This window comes from Elephantulus edwardii, unplaced genomic scaffold (assembly GCF_000299155.1).
Source record: "Elephantulus edwardii isolate Elephantulus edwardi_28Jun2011 unplaced genomic scaffold, EleEdw1.0 scaffold00269, whole genome shotgun sequence".
Classification (NCBI taxonomy): Eukaryota; Metazoa; Chordata; class Mammalia; order Macroscelidea; family Macroscelididae; genus Elephantulus; species Elephantulus edwardii.
Genome location: NW_006400019.1, coordinates 2,891,936 through 2,905,814, shown reverse-complemented (window position 1 = coordinate 2,905,814; position 13,879 = coordinate 2,891,936). Strand labels below are relative to the sequence as shown.

The 13,879-nt window shown below is 40.5% G+C and overlaps 2 protein-coding genes across 2 annotated transcripts in view; one reads left to right on the top strand and one right to left on the bottom strand.

Annotated features, from left to right (window-relative positions):
- The window catches only part of BRCC3 (BRCA1/BRCA2-containing complex, subunit 3), an 81,621-nt gene extending 79,697 nt beyond the window's left edge, over nt 1-1,924 (bottom strand). The window contains exon 1 of the mRNA XM_006900002.1: nt 1,906-1,924. Within this exon, the coding sequence (XP_006900064.1) occupies nt 1,906-1,924 (19 nt within the window). The remainder of the gene's footprint in view (nt 1-1,905) is intronic.
- Nucleotides 1,925-4,324: 2,400 nt separating this feature from the next.
- MTCP1 (mature T-cell proliferation 1) lies at nt 4,325-4,831 on the top strand. The gene is made up of 3 exons (XM_006899954.1): nt 4,325-4,429; nt 4,538-4,708; nt 4,784-4,831. The coding sequence occupies exons 1-3, from the start codon at nt 4,325-4,327 to the stop codon at nt 4,829-4,831; spliced, it is 324 nt and encodes a 107-aa protein (XP_006900016.1).
- Nucleotides 4,832-13,879: the final 9,048 nt, after the last annotated feature.

The following is a 13,879-nucleotide window of genomic DNA, read 5'->3' as shown; positions in this document are numbered from 1 at the left end:
GGTTCATTGTAGCGACGCCTTTTTTATCAAAACGGAAAAAATGTTTAGCGTGCCGTTGCCACAACCAACCTATGTTGATTTTGGGAGAAAAATTTGAAAAGGGTTCTTTCCTACGATTCTACATTCCTGATGATGTCGTCTTCTTTCATGTCACTTTCAACATTGACCTGGCCCATCCAGTTTAATTATATACGCACATGCCAGCAACCTCAGTTTTTACATAATATGCTTAAAGATCATATGTCATAATTTCCCTTTATTTTTGAGGAATAGGCAGATTTTCAAGTGTGCCTTTTAAATTATATCCATCTAAATGTCTCCTTAATTGCCAACTCCAACATGCATTTTTCTTTTATTACTGATGCTCTGGGAGCTCTGGTAAGGAGTTGTGCTGACATCCAAAAGGCATGTGGTTCAAATCAGCCACCACTCTGCAGGCAGGCAGATGGGCAGTCTCCTCTCATGGGATTTACAACCTGTGAAAACCCACTGGACGGTCCGCTAGGAATCCATACGATTCTACAGCATACAACCACAGCATGCTTATTCTGATGGCCTAGTGCGTGAGGAAAGTGCGGCTAACCTAAAGATGACGCCGTGTCTAGCAGTTCAAATCCACCAGCTTACTCTGCAGGAGACAGGTGGGCAATCTGTTCTCGAACAATATACTGCCTCAGAAGGTCAGCTATAAATTAGCTTAGACTACAGACAAAAGAGTTTGGACTTACGCCATGATGGGGCCAGACTGTTCTCATTAAGGATATGTATTTCAGCTTTTCAATTGTTGACAAAGCATCTTTTTGGTACTTGTTGTTACTCATTTTCATATCCAGACAGTGAATGTTCCTGCCTACATTTTCCAGCTTTAACAGTTAAATGATAGTAGAAGGAAAACAAAGTTATTAAAATGTGTAACAAACTTACTATGTGCTAGACACGGAACTAAACATTTTTATACATTATGTGTGCAATCTGCCCCAGTTGAAATGAGGCTCTCATTTCAATGTGTGACTTTGGGCAAGCAGCCTAACTTCTATATGCCTCCATTTCATCATTTGTAATTGGAAAGAATAGTTGTGTCCAGCCTCATAATTGTGGTGACGCGCAAATACATCTGTACATGGAAAGCATGTTGCTGTTGTTATGTGCCATCAAGCCAACTACAGCTCTGAAGGATGCCCTATCCTGAGCCTTCCCCACCATCTGACATACCTGACCCCACTGCCACCGTCAGTGAGTGTATCAATCCATCTCATCCAGGGTCTTCCTCTCCTGTGCTGACCCTCCTCCACCCTGCCAACCATGATGTCCTTCTCCAAGTAGTAATAAGTGATAACTATATTAATGATTTTGCATTTTCCATTTATACATAAGGAAACTGAGATGGAAAAAAATTAACTTGTCAGAACTCAGAAAGTGAGGATTCATATATAGACCAGATTAGCCCCATGATGCAGTCTAACATAGTAATAATTTTGCCCATTGTAAATGAGTGAGCTTAGTGACTTCAAAGAAAACAAGTACATTTAACTGCTGAATGCATAAAACTGTTTGACCACCTGGAAATGAAAGCAAATGTATACTTTAGAAAAATGAAAGTATGATGGTCTGACTCAAATTTCCTTCCTTAGAAAGGACTTCCATGGTATCAGTATTTTTTAGTTCTTTCATGGATGCTATAAAGTTTCCTAAGTAATTCTTTGAACTCGTGGTTTTGTGACTGGTATTCCTTGAGTTGAGAGCTATTATAGTCTATTTAGTTGCATTCTGTATCGAAGTTTTCTGTAAGGTTTTGAGAGATTCATCTTAGTTCAAGAGATCCTGAAAGTGTCATGTTGGGGAAGGGGGGAATTTTCTAATCAGTTTGAAAAATGCTGCATTAAGCCAGTTTCTTTATTGCATTACTTGCTAGAGCTTTTACCATGCTACCATGCTTTATGATTCCCCAAACTAGGTGATGAAAAGAAATACAGGGAGCAAATGCTCTAAGAATCATATTTAGGTATATGCTATTGGTAGGCGTTGATTTTAAGCTCTTATTTAGGCTCTGCTTTTCTCTACTGTGGGTGCTTTTGATTTGTGCTCATATAGCAGTTTTGCTATCCCTTGATTGTTTCAGTTGCCTCTCTCTGGGTGCGCATGCTACCTCTGACTGGTAGGTAGCACACAGAGGTCTGGCATTATGTGCTATAGTTTGTTCTCAGATTTCATCCTGCTGACATGCAGCATGTTGGCTTGTGAGTGACATCGCTTTTCTTCAGTTCTTCTGAATGTCAATATAAACAATAAATTTTATTCTTTAATTATAAACTAAATGTCACTATGTTGATTGTTGCTAGGACCTGTCTGTGAAGCTATGATGGGCCTAAAACCCTAAACACTTGGTTCCACTTTAGGAAAAAATTCCTTGTACACATCTGCCTTTCATAATCAAAACCTTGACTTTTAAATATTCTACCTTGGCATTAGTATTTACCAGGAATTTGCTTCTATCTCTCCTTTTCAAAGCCCTGGGGAGGAAAAGAGGCACAATAATTGTTTTTGCTCAACAGAAAAGAAATAATTTTGAAAAATATTGCTCTAACTGGAGGCTTAAACACATGCAGATATTACATTATTATCTGTGTGCACATGGCCAGTCACACTTGTCAGATGGCCTGCCTGTGACCAGATGTATTCAGGACTGGGCAACTCAAGTCCCTGATACTTGTCAAATAATGTATCCTTCTTGCTATTGAAGGCCCTGTAATACCACATTTTGATAGGACTGCTTGTGAAATAAGCAAAGAACAACTTCTAATTAAGAAGCTAAGTTATGCACTTTGGTTTAGACATAAATATTAGTGATAACAGACAAGATTTTTCAAAGGTTTTAATGGAGGAGGCAACTTTGTCATGAGAGTCAGGTAAGCAGGTGGTAGACGGGATGCAGCCTAGTATTTGGGGCAACGTTTGGCCCTCATAGAGTGGTCATAGTGGTACTTGCTGGTGAAAGCAAAATATATATATAAGGGTAATACCTAGGATCATACTATAATAAGATTTTAGACTCCTATTTCCTGTTTTAGGAAAGTCAATCTGGTTTTGAGATAGTAGCCAATTGACTGGGAGAAGAGACTAGAGCCAATTATGAAAATGCAGTAATGCAGGCATATGGCCATTTGTGACAAGGTTGGGGAGGTGCGAGAGAAATGGAAAACAGAACAAAGCAGAAGTATTTTGCTGAGGAAGAAATAACAGCTACTGAAGTGGAAGACATACGTCTAAGTTTTAAGACTCAAGAAAGTTGTTTCCATTTAGAGAACCCAGGCTCGGAGTCAGACCCACTCAGAGTCCAGTGGTTATACAACTGTAATGCTCTTCAGTTATTCACTAAAAGTCTATAAAGATTTTTTTTACTTTGCTTTTAGGAAAGGTAAGCCTGCAGTGTTAAGAAACAAAACAATCCAACTCAGCTCATTGTCCTTGAAGAGAGATATTGGTTTGCCTTATTTTGAAATACTGGATTCTTCCTTGGTCTGCATTATACTGCATTCTGGCATCTGGTTTGCTACTGACCATCTCATCTTGAGATTTTAATAAACTTGCATGGAGAAATACAGTATATCATGTTACTTTGATACCAAACTGAGCAGAGGATAGGAAGCAATCTACAGTGAAGTTAGAACCAGGGAAGAGTTGATCTGAATCACCATCATCATCCCCAAAGTGTCAAAACCCCATGAAACTGCCTAAATATTTCTCTGAACATGAAAATCCCCTTTTGGAAAAGCCTGGCCACTCTAGCTTTTGTAGGTAAACTGATAAATTGGCCCTTTCTTTGCCTTTAGAAAACATGTTTTTCATTTAGATCTGACTGTCAGAATCTTACCTTTCAAAATGGAAATTTATTAGAAATAACTTCTAACTAGGGAATATGGCATGAATATGTCAAACTGCTTTCCTGCTGAAAGACGTGGGATGTGGGCATACTTTTGAGCCTATCTCTTGTTAATTATGTTAACTACATCTTGACAGACACTGCTTTGTGAATGCAAACTGTGTAAGACCACGGCCAGGCCCACAATTTCATAAAACTCTCTAGCCAGTTCTTCAGGTTCTATTTTGGTGTCATTCCAGTTGTCCTGCAAGTGAACATCTCATTTCCTCAGTCCTGTGTCTGCCAGTAGACATATGTTAGATCTGCTTCTGGTTGGATGGTGCCAGGTCACCTAGCTCACTGGTAAATTCATTCAAACCCCAAAAGTCACACTGTGTCCTGTGCGCGGGTGCTGCAGGCTTAGGCGGAGAAAAGCAGGGATAGAATTGGAACCCAAATCCCAGAATGGCAGGAGAGGATGTGGGGGCTCCACCCGATCACCTCTGGGTTCACCAAGAGGGTATCTACCGCGACGAAAACCAGCGCACGTGGGTTGCTGTCGTGGAAGAGGTAACTGTTTACATTTTACTTATTTCTTTTGCTTTCAAAAAACTTGGTTTCTATCCAGTCTCAGTTTTCTGAAGTCTTTGATTTTGTCTTGCTCCTCCCTTTCCTTAGGAGACAAGTGTCCTAAGGGTGCGAGTCCGGCAAGTTCAGGTTTCCTTAGGTGACGCAACTAAGCCAAGTCACCTCCTGACCTCCCAGCTACCTCTCATGTGGCAGCTCTATCCTGAGAACTGCTACATGGATAACCAGTCTCGGTTGTGGCAGATACAGCATCATTTAATGGTACACATTCTATTTAACCATCCTTTGTTGCATTGGGACTCAGAGAACTACTCCATAAATGTCTTTTTCTGACAGGTCAGGGGAGTTCAGGAGCTGTTGCTTAAGCTTTTGCCTGATGATTAACCTGGTACGTATTTCTATTTCTCCCCAACCCACTTCCTTTTGTTTACTGTGTTTGGTTGTGGTGATGTTAATTATGTCCTTTTTTTTTTCCAGGTGCTGGGATTCTAGGAAGATATTCTCACTTGTTCAGTATATGGCGTTCACTTCATCCTCCACTGCAGTGCACCCACTCTTGGGCCTGGGGGGAGGGAGTGAGGTCATGAAGAGTCCCACATGTGAAACTGCAAAGACAGGGTTACACTGACAGAAACATTTAGTCAGAAGCCAGTACCTTGACATTGACTCCTTTGGAAATTGTCATAGAACCTTTACTGGACGTCATCGGCTGGAACTGGGATCTGATGAATCCCACAAAAGTCAGCACCTGCTACAGAACAGATGCCCTGACCACCAAGGACTTGGTACTGACTTAGAGAAGACAGCAGCTTCTAGCGGCATCAACATCTGTTTGTTGCTTATTTGCCCTGCGACAGCTCACCTGCCTTCCTTTCCTTCTCTTGTCCTGTAAATATTCTAGGTTTTGCTCCAGTGTTTTCCATCCTGGTACTAACCTATCTAAGACCTGAGCACTCTAGGGAGCTCTGAAAAGAAAGAGAGAAGAGTTATCTGATAAAGAGCTACAGAGGCACCCTGGGCCTTTTTCCTTCCTGAAATTGTGTCTTCAAATTATTAGAATTTACTGATCAACATTGCGGGAACATAAACACATTCTCTGGTTACAGACACTTAAAATAGGCTAGTTTCTGCAAAAGCACCAAACAGTTTAGCTGCTTTTAACTGGCACCTTTCTCAGGAAGTTGTAGTATTGTTCATTCCTAGGAAAGGCTATGATATAATGGCTATGTATAATAGCCTGGATACATTGAAAGTACGTTTTCACTTTTTTGAAAACAATTTGAGAATTGTTTTCAACCTCCTTTTCATCAAGTCCATACTGCCTTTTAGGCTTCCTTTTAAGTCCATTTAATCCCTCCATCAATGTTTTGAGGTAGGTATGGTCCCCATTTTATATAGAAGTAATAAGGAAAAAGGCTCAAGGAGTTTAATTATGTGCAGAGGGCTTTTGGCAGTTGGATTCCGGCTGCCCTAAGATCATGATGTTATAGACAAGTTGACTGAATTCAAGTTGGGGTTTTTCCATGTAAAGTTTATCTTCCCAAGCTACTGAAATGGATATTATAAAAATATAGTCAATTCATCTTATGAATGGGAAGAGTACTTTTTTAAAAGTGTGATCATTCCCCAGAAATTATAAGGGCATACTCTTGTCTCAGAAGAAAATGTCATGAAGAGGGTCTCTATAGGGCAAAAATCAAAATCATTTTTCTTGTTTTAGTTTTCTGGATATGCCACAGAAGGATCCGTGCCAGAAACAAGCCTGTGAAATACAGAAATGTTTACAAGGTACTATGTAAAATCCTTTTTTTGTATTTTCCAATTTAATTATGAACTAACTACAAGAGATCAATTGTTATTTTTTTCCAGCAACCTGTATTAACTCTTCTCTCAGAATACTTTCTGTAATTAATTCATCCTGAAGAGAAATTTTTCCATTATTAAAATAATAGATGAAGATGGATGTTCATGAAAATGTAGAAAATTGGTAAGAAAACAGGTCTGAGTTAAGACAAAAGACTAACTTTGACTTAAATTCTTTTCATTTTATGATATAAACAATGTTTTATAAAATGTTAATTTCTGATAATGCTATTATTTTTAGTTATGCTTGCCTTCCCTTCCTCCAATTTTGAGAGGAAAAGTATTTTTCTCATTTAATTTTTTCTCACCAATAAATTGTTCCCTAATTTGAAATAGCAGCCCATGGCCCAGACAGAATCAAGTTCAAAAGAGCTGATTACACCCCCTTGCTAGCGTGTAGGAGGAATGAGGGTTGAGTCCTGGTGGCACACTGCTTAAAGTGCTTGACTGCTAACTGAAAGGTTGGCAAATCGCACTCACCAGCTGATCTCTGTCATGCAAGGTCCAAGACTCGAATGTGATTCATCAACGGTGAGAGCTGGGTTCAGTCATGTTGGGTGGGGATGACGAGCACCCTTGTAAGAATGCTAAACATATTAAAGAATTTATCCTTTAATCGAGGAGAGGCTGCCTTGACCACATTGTCAGGTTGAGAAAACATGCACAGAAGTTAGATAACTTGCTTCCACTTAGTAAGTGCTGCAAATTTACAATGTGGTCATCGTAGCCTCACCACTGCAGTCAGGAGTCTGTTCTATTCCAGACTAAGAATCCCTTTCAGAACTAAGGGACAACACTCAAGAGCTGTCAGCTGCAACTGATCTAGAAGTTTTGGTCTAAACCACATAAACCAAAGCCATTGCCATAGCATCAGCTCTGCCTCTGGCTCATGACAACCCAACTTTTCCCAGGTTGTCCTCTTTATATCAGCAACAAGTCAGAGTTGCTTTAAGTAAAGGCTAGTGAGTTCAAACTCTTAACCCTCTACTTAGCAGCTGGTGCCTAACTACTGCACCAGGGCTCATGCACCTTAGGGCAGATTTTCCTTAACTGAAGGTATCTCATGGTGAAACAGTCTCACCTGCTTTGGGCATGTTGTCAGGAGTCCTTGCAAGGAGACATGCTGGGGAAAGCAGAGGATCAGAGAGAGAGAGAGAGAGAAACCCTTCAACAAGATGGATTGACACAGTGACTGCACCAGTGGGCTCAAGCATATGAAAGATGGTGAGGATGGCATAGAATAGGGCAAGGTTCAGATCTGTTGTCGACCTGGTGGTACATAACAGCAGATCAAGACACACTTTTTCAGTTGCCAGGTGGTATTAAGAGGCCCACAGCTCCTTCCCAGTTTCGCACCATCCTCACAGCATCGGATCAGTCCATCTTCACAGACCCTCTGCTTTTCCAAGCACAAGCGCGATGTCCATGGAATTAGTGACCCTAAAACGTAAAAGTACTCCTCTAGAACAAAGGCACAAAAGCTATTAACATAACAAAAAGAAATTATATATGAAATTATCTTTCAATCACTTCGTCAATTATGTTTTTCTCCCTTGTTAATCTGCTGACAAGTCTCTAACCAAAAAGAATCCCATGAACTTGGGTATATCCTCTTGCTTCTAGTTTTCTAAGTCGCTCATAAAGTGGAAAGGGTTGGAAAACACTACTCTAAACCGCTGGACCTTAGTCCCATGAGATCGTGACCAGGGTATGCCCATCTGTTTTTCAGCCACCAACTACATGGAATCAAAATGTCAGGCTGTCATCCAAGAACTGCGTAAGTGTTGCGCTCACTATCCCAAGGGAAGATCTGTCGTCTGTTCTGGATTTGAAAAAGAAGAGGAGGGAAAGCTGACACCGATATCTGCATCAAATGGAAGTTCCTCTCCACGTTGATCTTCTGGACTCTTTCTTTAGGCTAGGCAGCAAAGAAAAGCCAACTAGGAAAGCTGACGAATTGCCATCTATGAAGAACAGACAAAATCTAGTAAAATAAAAATGTAGAATGTTATCAAAGAACAGCAGAGAGAGTAAAATTGAGTTGCTAAATAAACTAGTTTTGCAAAAAACCGTTTTGGTTTGGTACTAACTGTTTCTTGAGCCTGTTAGAAGTATGTGTTGATGCATTGTCTCTAGCATTTGAGTTTGCACTGCTAGGGCCATGCAGAAAGCTGCCTGAGGAGTTAGGGAGACAACTCCTACCTCCAGCGCTACCTGATCCAATTCCCAGTCATTCAAGGCACTTTTAAAGCTGCAAAGTTTAGGGAGCTTTCTGTTGTTGTTTTAAAGGTAGAAATTATAGACATATTAGAAATTTACATCCCAAAGATGGGAGGGACTTTCTACCTTGGAAAGGAACTGTGGAAGAGGCTGCAAAGTTTCTTTATGGGTGTCAGTAAGACCATTTCTTTCTGCTTTTACATCCCAACCACAGGGCCAAGGCAAAAGGAACTTATTTGTTCAGTGAATGGTAGGAAAGCAAGAGGAATGTCAGAGCCAACTCCATTGCACCTACAATAATTTACCATAAGGAAAATAAAAATACTTAACCTGAAGTCAGACAGGTAGCAACAAAATTAAAATCCTCAGGGGGTTTGTTCCTGCTCTCCCCTTATCAAAGCCAGTTATAGTGCGTCCTGGTGAGTGTCATCATGAGACTTCTGAAGAAAGCTGACAGCTGTCATCAATTCAGGGGATAGGGACCATAAGTTAATATGCTTGATTTCATAAAAAATATAGATACTAGAAGTATTACCCCACCTCCCTGAAAGAGTTCTCTTTCTAACCAAGAGTAGGGCAGATTCTGGTAGGTAGCCCCCTTGATGTTCAAATATGATTATTATTAAAGATCTTCTTTTAAACAGTGTTCCCAAAAGGGGTTCCAGGAATTCCTAGAAGATGAAAAATACGGCTTTAGTGAAGGAAGTCTGGAGAATGCTCAGACAAAAGTAAACAAGTTTTCTTTTCTGCAAGTCTTCAGGGCTTTTCATATATTAAACTATGAGTCTTTAGAAAGGACAATCATATACAGAATTTGCTGAAACCACCCTCCACCATGAAGTTATTCAAGTTATCAGCCCAGCACAGCATGTAGTGTGTGATGTACTATGCCATGACAAGTGTTCTCCAGACAGACTTGGGCAAACCGTGCCTGTGATAGTTAAAGTTGTGGCAACTTGTTTGGTCATATGATAACCATATCATTTGCTATGATCAGCCAGTCAGTTGTTGGGGGAGTTTCCTCAGCACAGTAGCCTACTTCCAAAAAAATCTATGAATATTCTGGCAAAGCTCACTGGTTTGCTTTGGATTCTCTATCTGGCTCTTCATCTAACCTCTGGTTCTAGTAATGTGCCAGCCTTGGCAGTTTACAAGCCATCAGTCTGCCATCTGCCCTGCTAATGCTGGATTTGTCAGACCCTGGACCTCTGTGAGCCAGAAGCCTCCAGTATGGTGCCTGACCCATGTACTTGAGACTTTTAATCTGTACCACCACATATGTCATTTATTGAGATAAATCTGTCTACATGTTGGTTAGGTACTGCCGAGTTTACTATTCACGGTGACCCTACGAACAACCAATCTGTACCTTATGGCTTATCCTGTGCCATCCTCACCATCTCTGATATGCTCAAGCCCACTGGTGTAGTAACTGTAGTAATCCATCTTGTTGAGGGCCTTCCTCTCTTTCACTGACTCCGTCTGTCCCAGCATGATGTCGTTTTCCCAGGACTGGCCTTTCCTGACAACAGGCACAAAGTATATGAGATGACATTTGTTTGTTCTTCCAGCAGTCCAGAGGACAGTACTCTTCTCCAGCACTACAACAGAAAAGGCAGTACTAGTACTACTACTGCCATCCTTTTTCATTGTCCAACTTTCAGATGTATAGGAAGTTAATTGAAAATACCATGAATTGGATTGACCACACCTATGCCTCTGGAATCAATGAACTTTGAGAAATGAAGATAGTTATAGAAAGGCTTCAGGCCTTTTGTTCATAGGGTTGCTATGAGCCATGCTTGACTTGATGGCACTCAACAACAACACAACACAAGTCTTCAAACTGATATAGCTGTTTAATACTTTACAGAGGTCCCTGACAACACAGATTTTCCCAATGTGACATGTATCTTGATTGCTACAACCATGAGTCTGATTCACAATATCCCATGCCAACCAATTTCATTTCGTCAATGCCTAGTATGCCAATATTTGCAAGTTCTATTTCTTCATAAACAATGTCCAATTTTCCTACTTTTCTATTTCCCACATTCCACATTCAAATTACTAGTGTTTGCTTGCAACTGTTTATTCTCCTTTGTATTTCCCAAATGAGGGCTCAGCCTCTGGTGCTGTATTTACTAATCTTAAATGTGTTCTACTGTATGTTTGGTTTTTAAGCTAGCTAAATGGAAGAGACCCATATTTATCACCATTTCAAAAAGAGGACCTGACAGGGTGTAGAAATTATTGAATAATATCACTAGTACCACACACTAGCAAAATCCTGGTGAAGATGATAAAAAACACCCCCAACTGGAACAGTAGTACATCAGCAGAGAACTCTTGAGAAATACAAGCTGTGTTTAGAAGAGGCTGTGGCACTAGAAACATCATAGTGAATGTTAGATGAAACTTGGCTGAAAGCAGAAGAGTACCAGAGGAATGTCTATTTGTGTTTTATTGACTATTCAAAGGCATCCGACTGTGTGGATCTCAACAAAATTTGTGGCTTGCCTTGAGAAGAATGGGAATCCCAGAATACCTGATTGTAGTCAAGGGAAACCTATAATTAGACCAAGAAGCAGTCCTCAGAACAGAGCAAGTAAACACTGCATGGTTCAAAATCAAGAAAAGAGTGCATCAGGGGTGTATCCTGTCTCCATACCATTTCAATCTATATGCAGAACAGATCATTCGGGAGTCTGGACTTTATGAGGATGAATGTGGCATCAGGATTGGAGGAAGACTCATCAAAAACCTACATTATGCAGATGACACAACGCTGCTTGCTGAGACTGAAGAAAACCTGAAGCGCTTGCTGCAGAAGGTCAAGGACTGTAGTCTTCAATATGGATTGAAGCTCAATATCAAGAAGACAAAGATTCTCACCACTGGGCCAATTGGCAGCACCATATTAGAGAGAGATTGAGGTTGTTAACAGTTATAGCTTGCTCAGCTCCATAATCAACACTCTTGGTACCAGCAGCCAGGAAATCAAAGGACAAGTTACACTGGTAAAATCTGCTGTCAAGGACCACTCCAGAGTAACATACTTTGGATATACTGCCAGGAGGAACCAATCCTAGGAGAAGGATATCATGCTTGGAAGGATTGAGAGACAGCAAAAGAGAGGACTCTAGAGGAAGTGGATTGACACAGTAAGTAGGATGAGAGTAGGTGTGCCAGAGAGAGAGAGAGAGATGGGCTCAGGATAGGACAGGGTTCAGAGCTATTGTGTAAAAGGTCGCTATGAGTCACAAGCAACTCAATGGCACATAAAACAACAAATTACCAAAATCCAAGTAAAATGAGATCACTGAAAAGGTGAATCTTTGTCATCTATTGGGAGGGTTGAGGTATTCTTGATGTTGAGAATCTATATTGAAGGCCATATTCTTTGATCTTCTGCAGCAAGTAGTTCAGGTCCTCCTCAGTTTCAGCAACCAAGGTTGTGTCATCTGCACAACACAGGCTGTTGAGTCTTCCTCAACTCCTGATGCCACATTCTTCTTCACAGAGTCCAGTTTCTCAAATGATCTGTTCAGCATACAATTAATAGGTGTGGAGAAAATAATACAACCATTACACACACCTTTCTTGATTTTAAACCATGCAATATTCCTTTTCTGTTTGGACAATAAATTCCTTCCTGGTCTAGATCTAGATTTCACATGAGAACAACTAAGCACTCTGGGATTACCATTCTTCTCAATATTAGCCATAATTTGTTATGATTCACACACTCAAATGTCTCTGCATAGTCAATAAAACACAGGTAAACATCTTGGTGAAGATTATTCAAAATCTGCTAGAACAATACATGACAGGGAACTGCCAGAAATTCAAGCCAGATTCAGAAGAGGTTTGATATCAGAGGTATGCTACAAACCATACCTCCTTAGGAATCAAATCAGGTCACTTCCCTAAACAGATGCGCAACCCTCCATTGAGTTTCCCAGGCTGTAAATCTGAACAGGAGACTGGCCAGCCTTCCCCCAGGTGCTGTCTCATAGACTCAAACCTCTGGAGCTACTTGGCACTTTGCTTAGCAGTGCAACATGTGACAGCAAGCTGGGACCAAATAGGACCATTTGCCAAGTGCTTAAGAGTGGAATAAGGCTAGTCCTTGGAGAGGGACATGATGCTGGGAAGGGTGGAGGGTCAGTGAAAGAGAGGAAGACCTTCAACCAGGTGGACTGCCAAGGTGACTGCTGCAATGGGCTCTAGTGTGTCAGGAAGTGTGAGGATGGCACAAGACAGAAAAGGGTTCAGATCTTTTGTTCATAGGGTCACTATCAGTTGTGCTCAACTCAACAGCACCTAACAACAACAATGGCATAGTGGTTAAATTCTTGGTTGCTCACCTACGAACTGGCAGTTCAAACCCACCAGTTATTCCACTGGAGAAAGATGTAGAAGTGTGCTTCCTTTAAGATTACAACTTAGAAACCTTATGGGGCCATCCTACTCTCTCCTGTAGGGTCTCTATAAGGTGGAATGACTTGACAACAGAGAGGTTCTTTTGCTTAATGACAGTGTATCCAGGCAATGATCGTCAAAATGACAAAAAAGAAGCAAGTAAGATGTAAATATCTTACTGGAAGAGGAACACAGCATCTAGCATTTACAAAGTATTCCTGACAAAAAATACTACAGGGACACAATCAGCAAAATCCAAACTCTGAGAAACTAAGGAACAAACAGGGAGCTCTGGTGGTTTAGTGGTAAGAAGCTGCACTGCCAACCTAAAGGCAAGTGGTCTGAACCCACCTACAGCTCTGTGGGGGAAGGATGGGCAGTCTCCTCCCATGTAATTCACTGCCTCTGAAAACCCAATGGAGGGTCAGCTATGGGTTGGTTCTAACTTTATGGTACATAACACAACAAGGAACAAACGACTTAAGATTTTAAATATTACAGGGTAAAAAAAAAAAGAAAGAGGGAGGGGTTATAAGACTAAGAGAGACTTAGAGAATGTATGAGACTTATGAGAAAGCAAATGTGAGTATGAGACCTTATGGGGCTTCACTCAAATAAACCAAATGAAAAGAACACTTAGGTAAACAATCAGGAATTTCAAGCAATTATATATTTAGTACCATGAAGGAATTACTGTTACCTTTTTTGGTATGATAATTTTAGTATTGTAATTATTTTTCCTAAAAGATTTTTAAAGGAGTTTTTACCTTTTACATACTTAAATAACTAGACGAAGCAATATATTTGGTATTTGGGGGGATATTTTAGATGAACATAAAGAGTTTTATTAGAAGATAAGTCCCATAGAGCAAGAGTACTGAGAGAGACAATTGGTACTCATTTCAAAACAAGCAAAAAAGACAA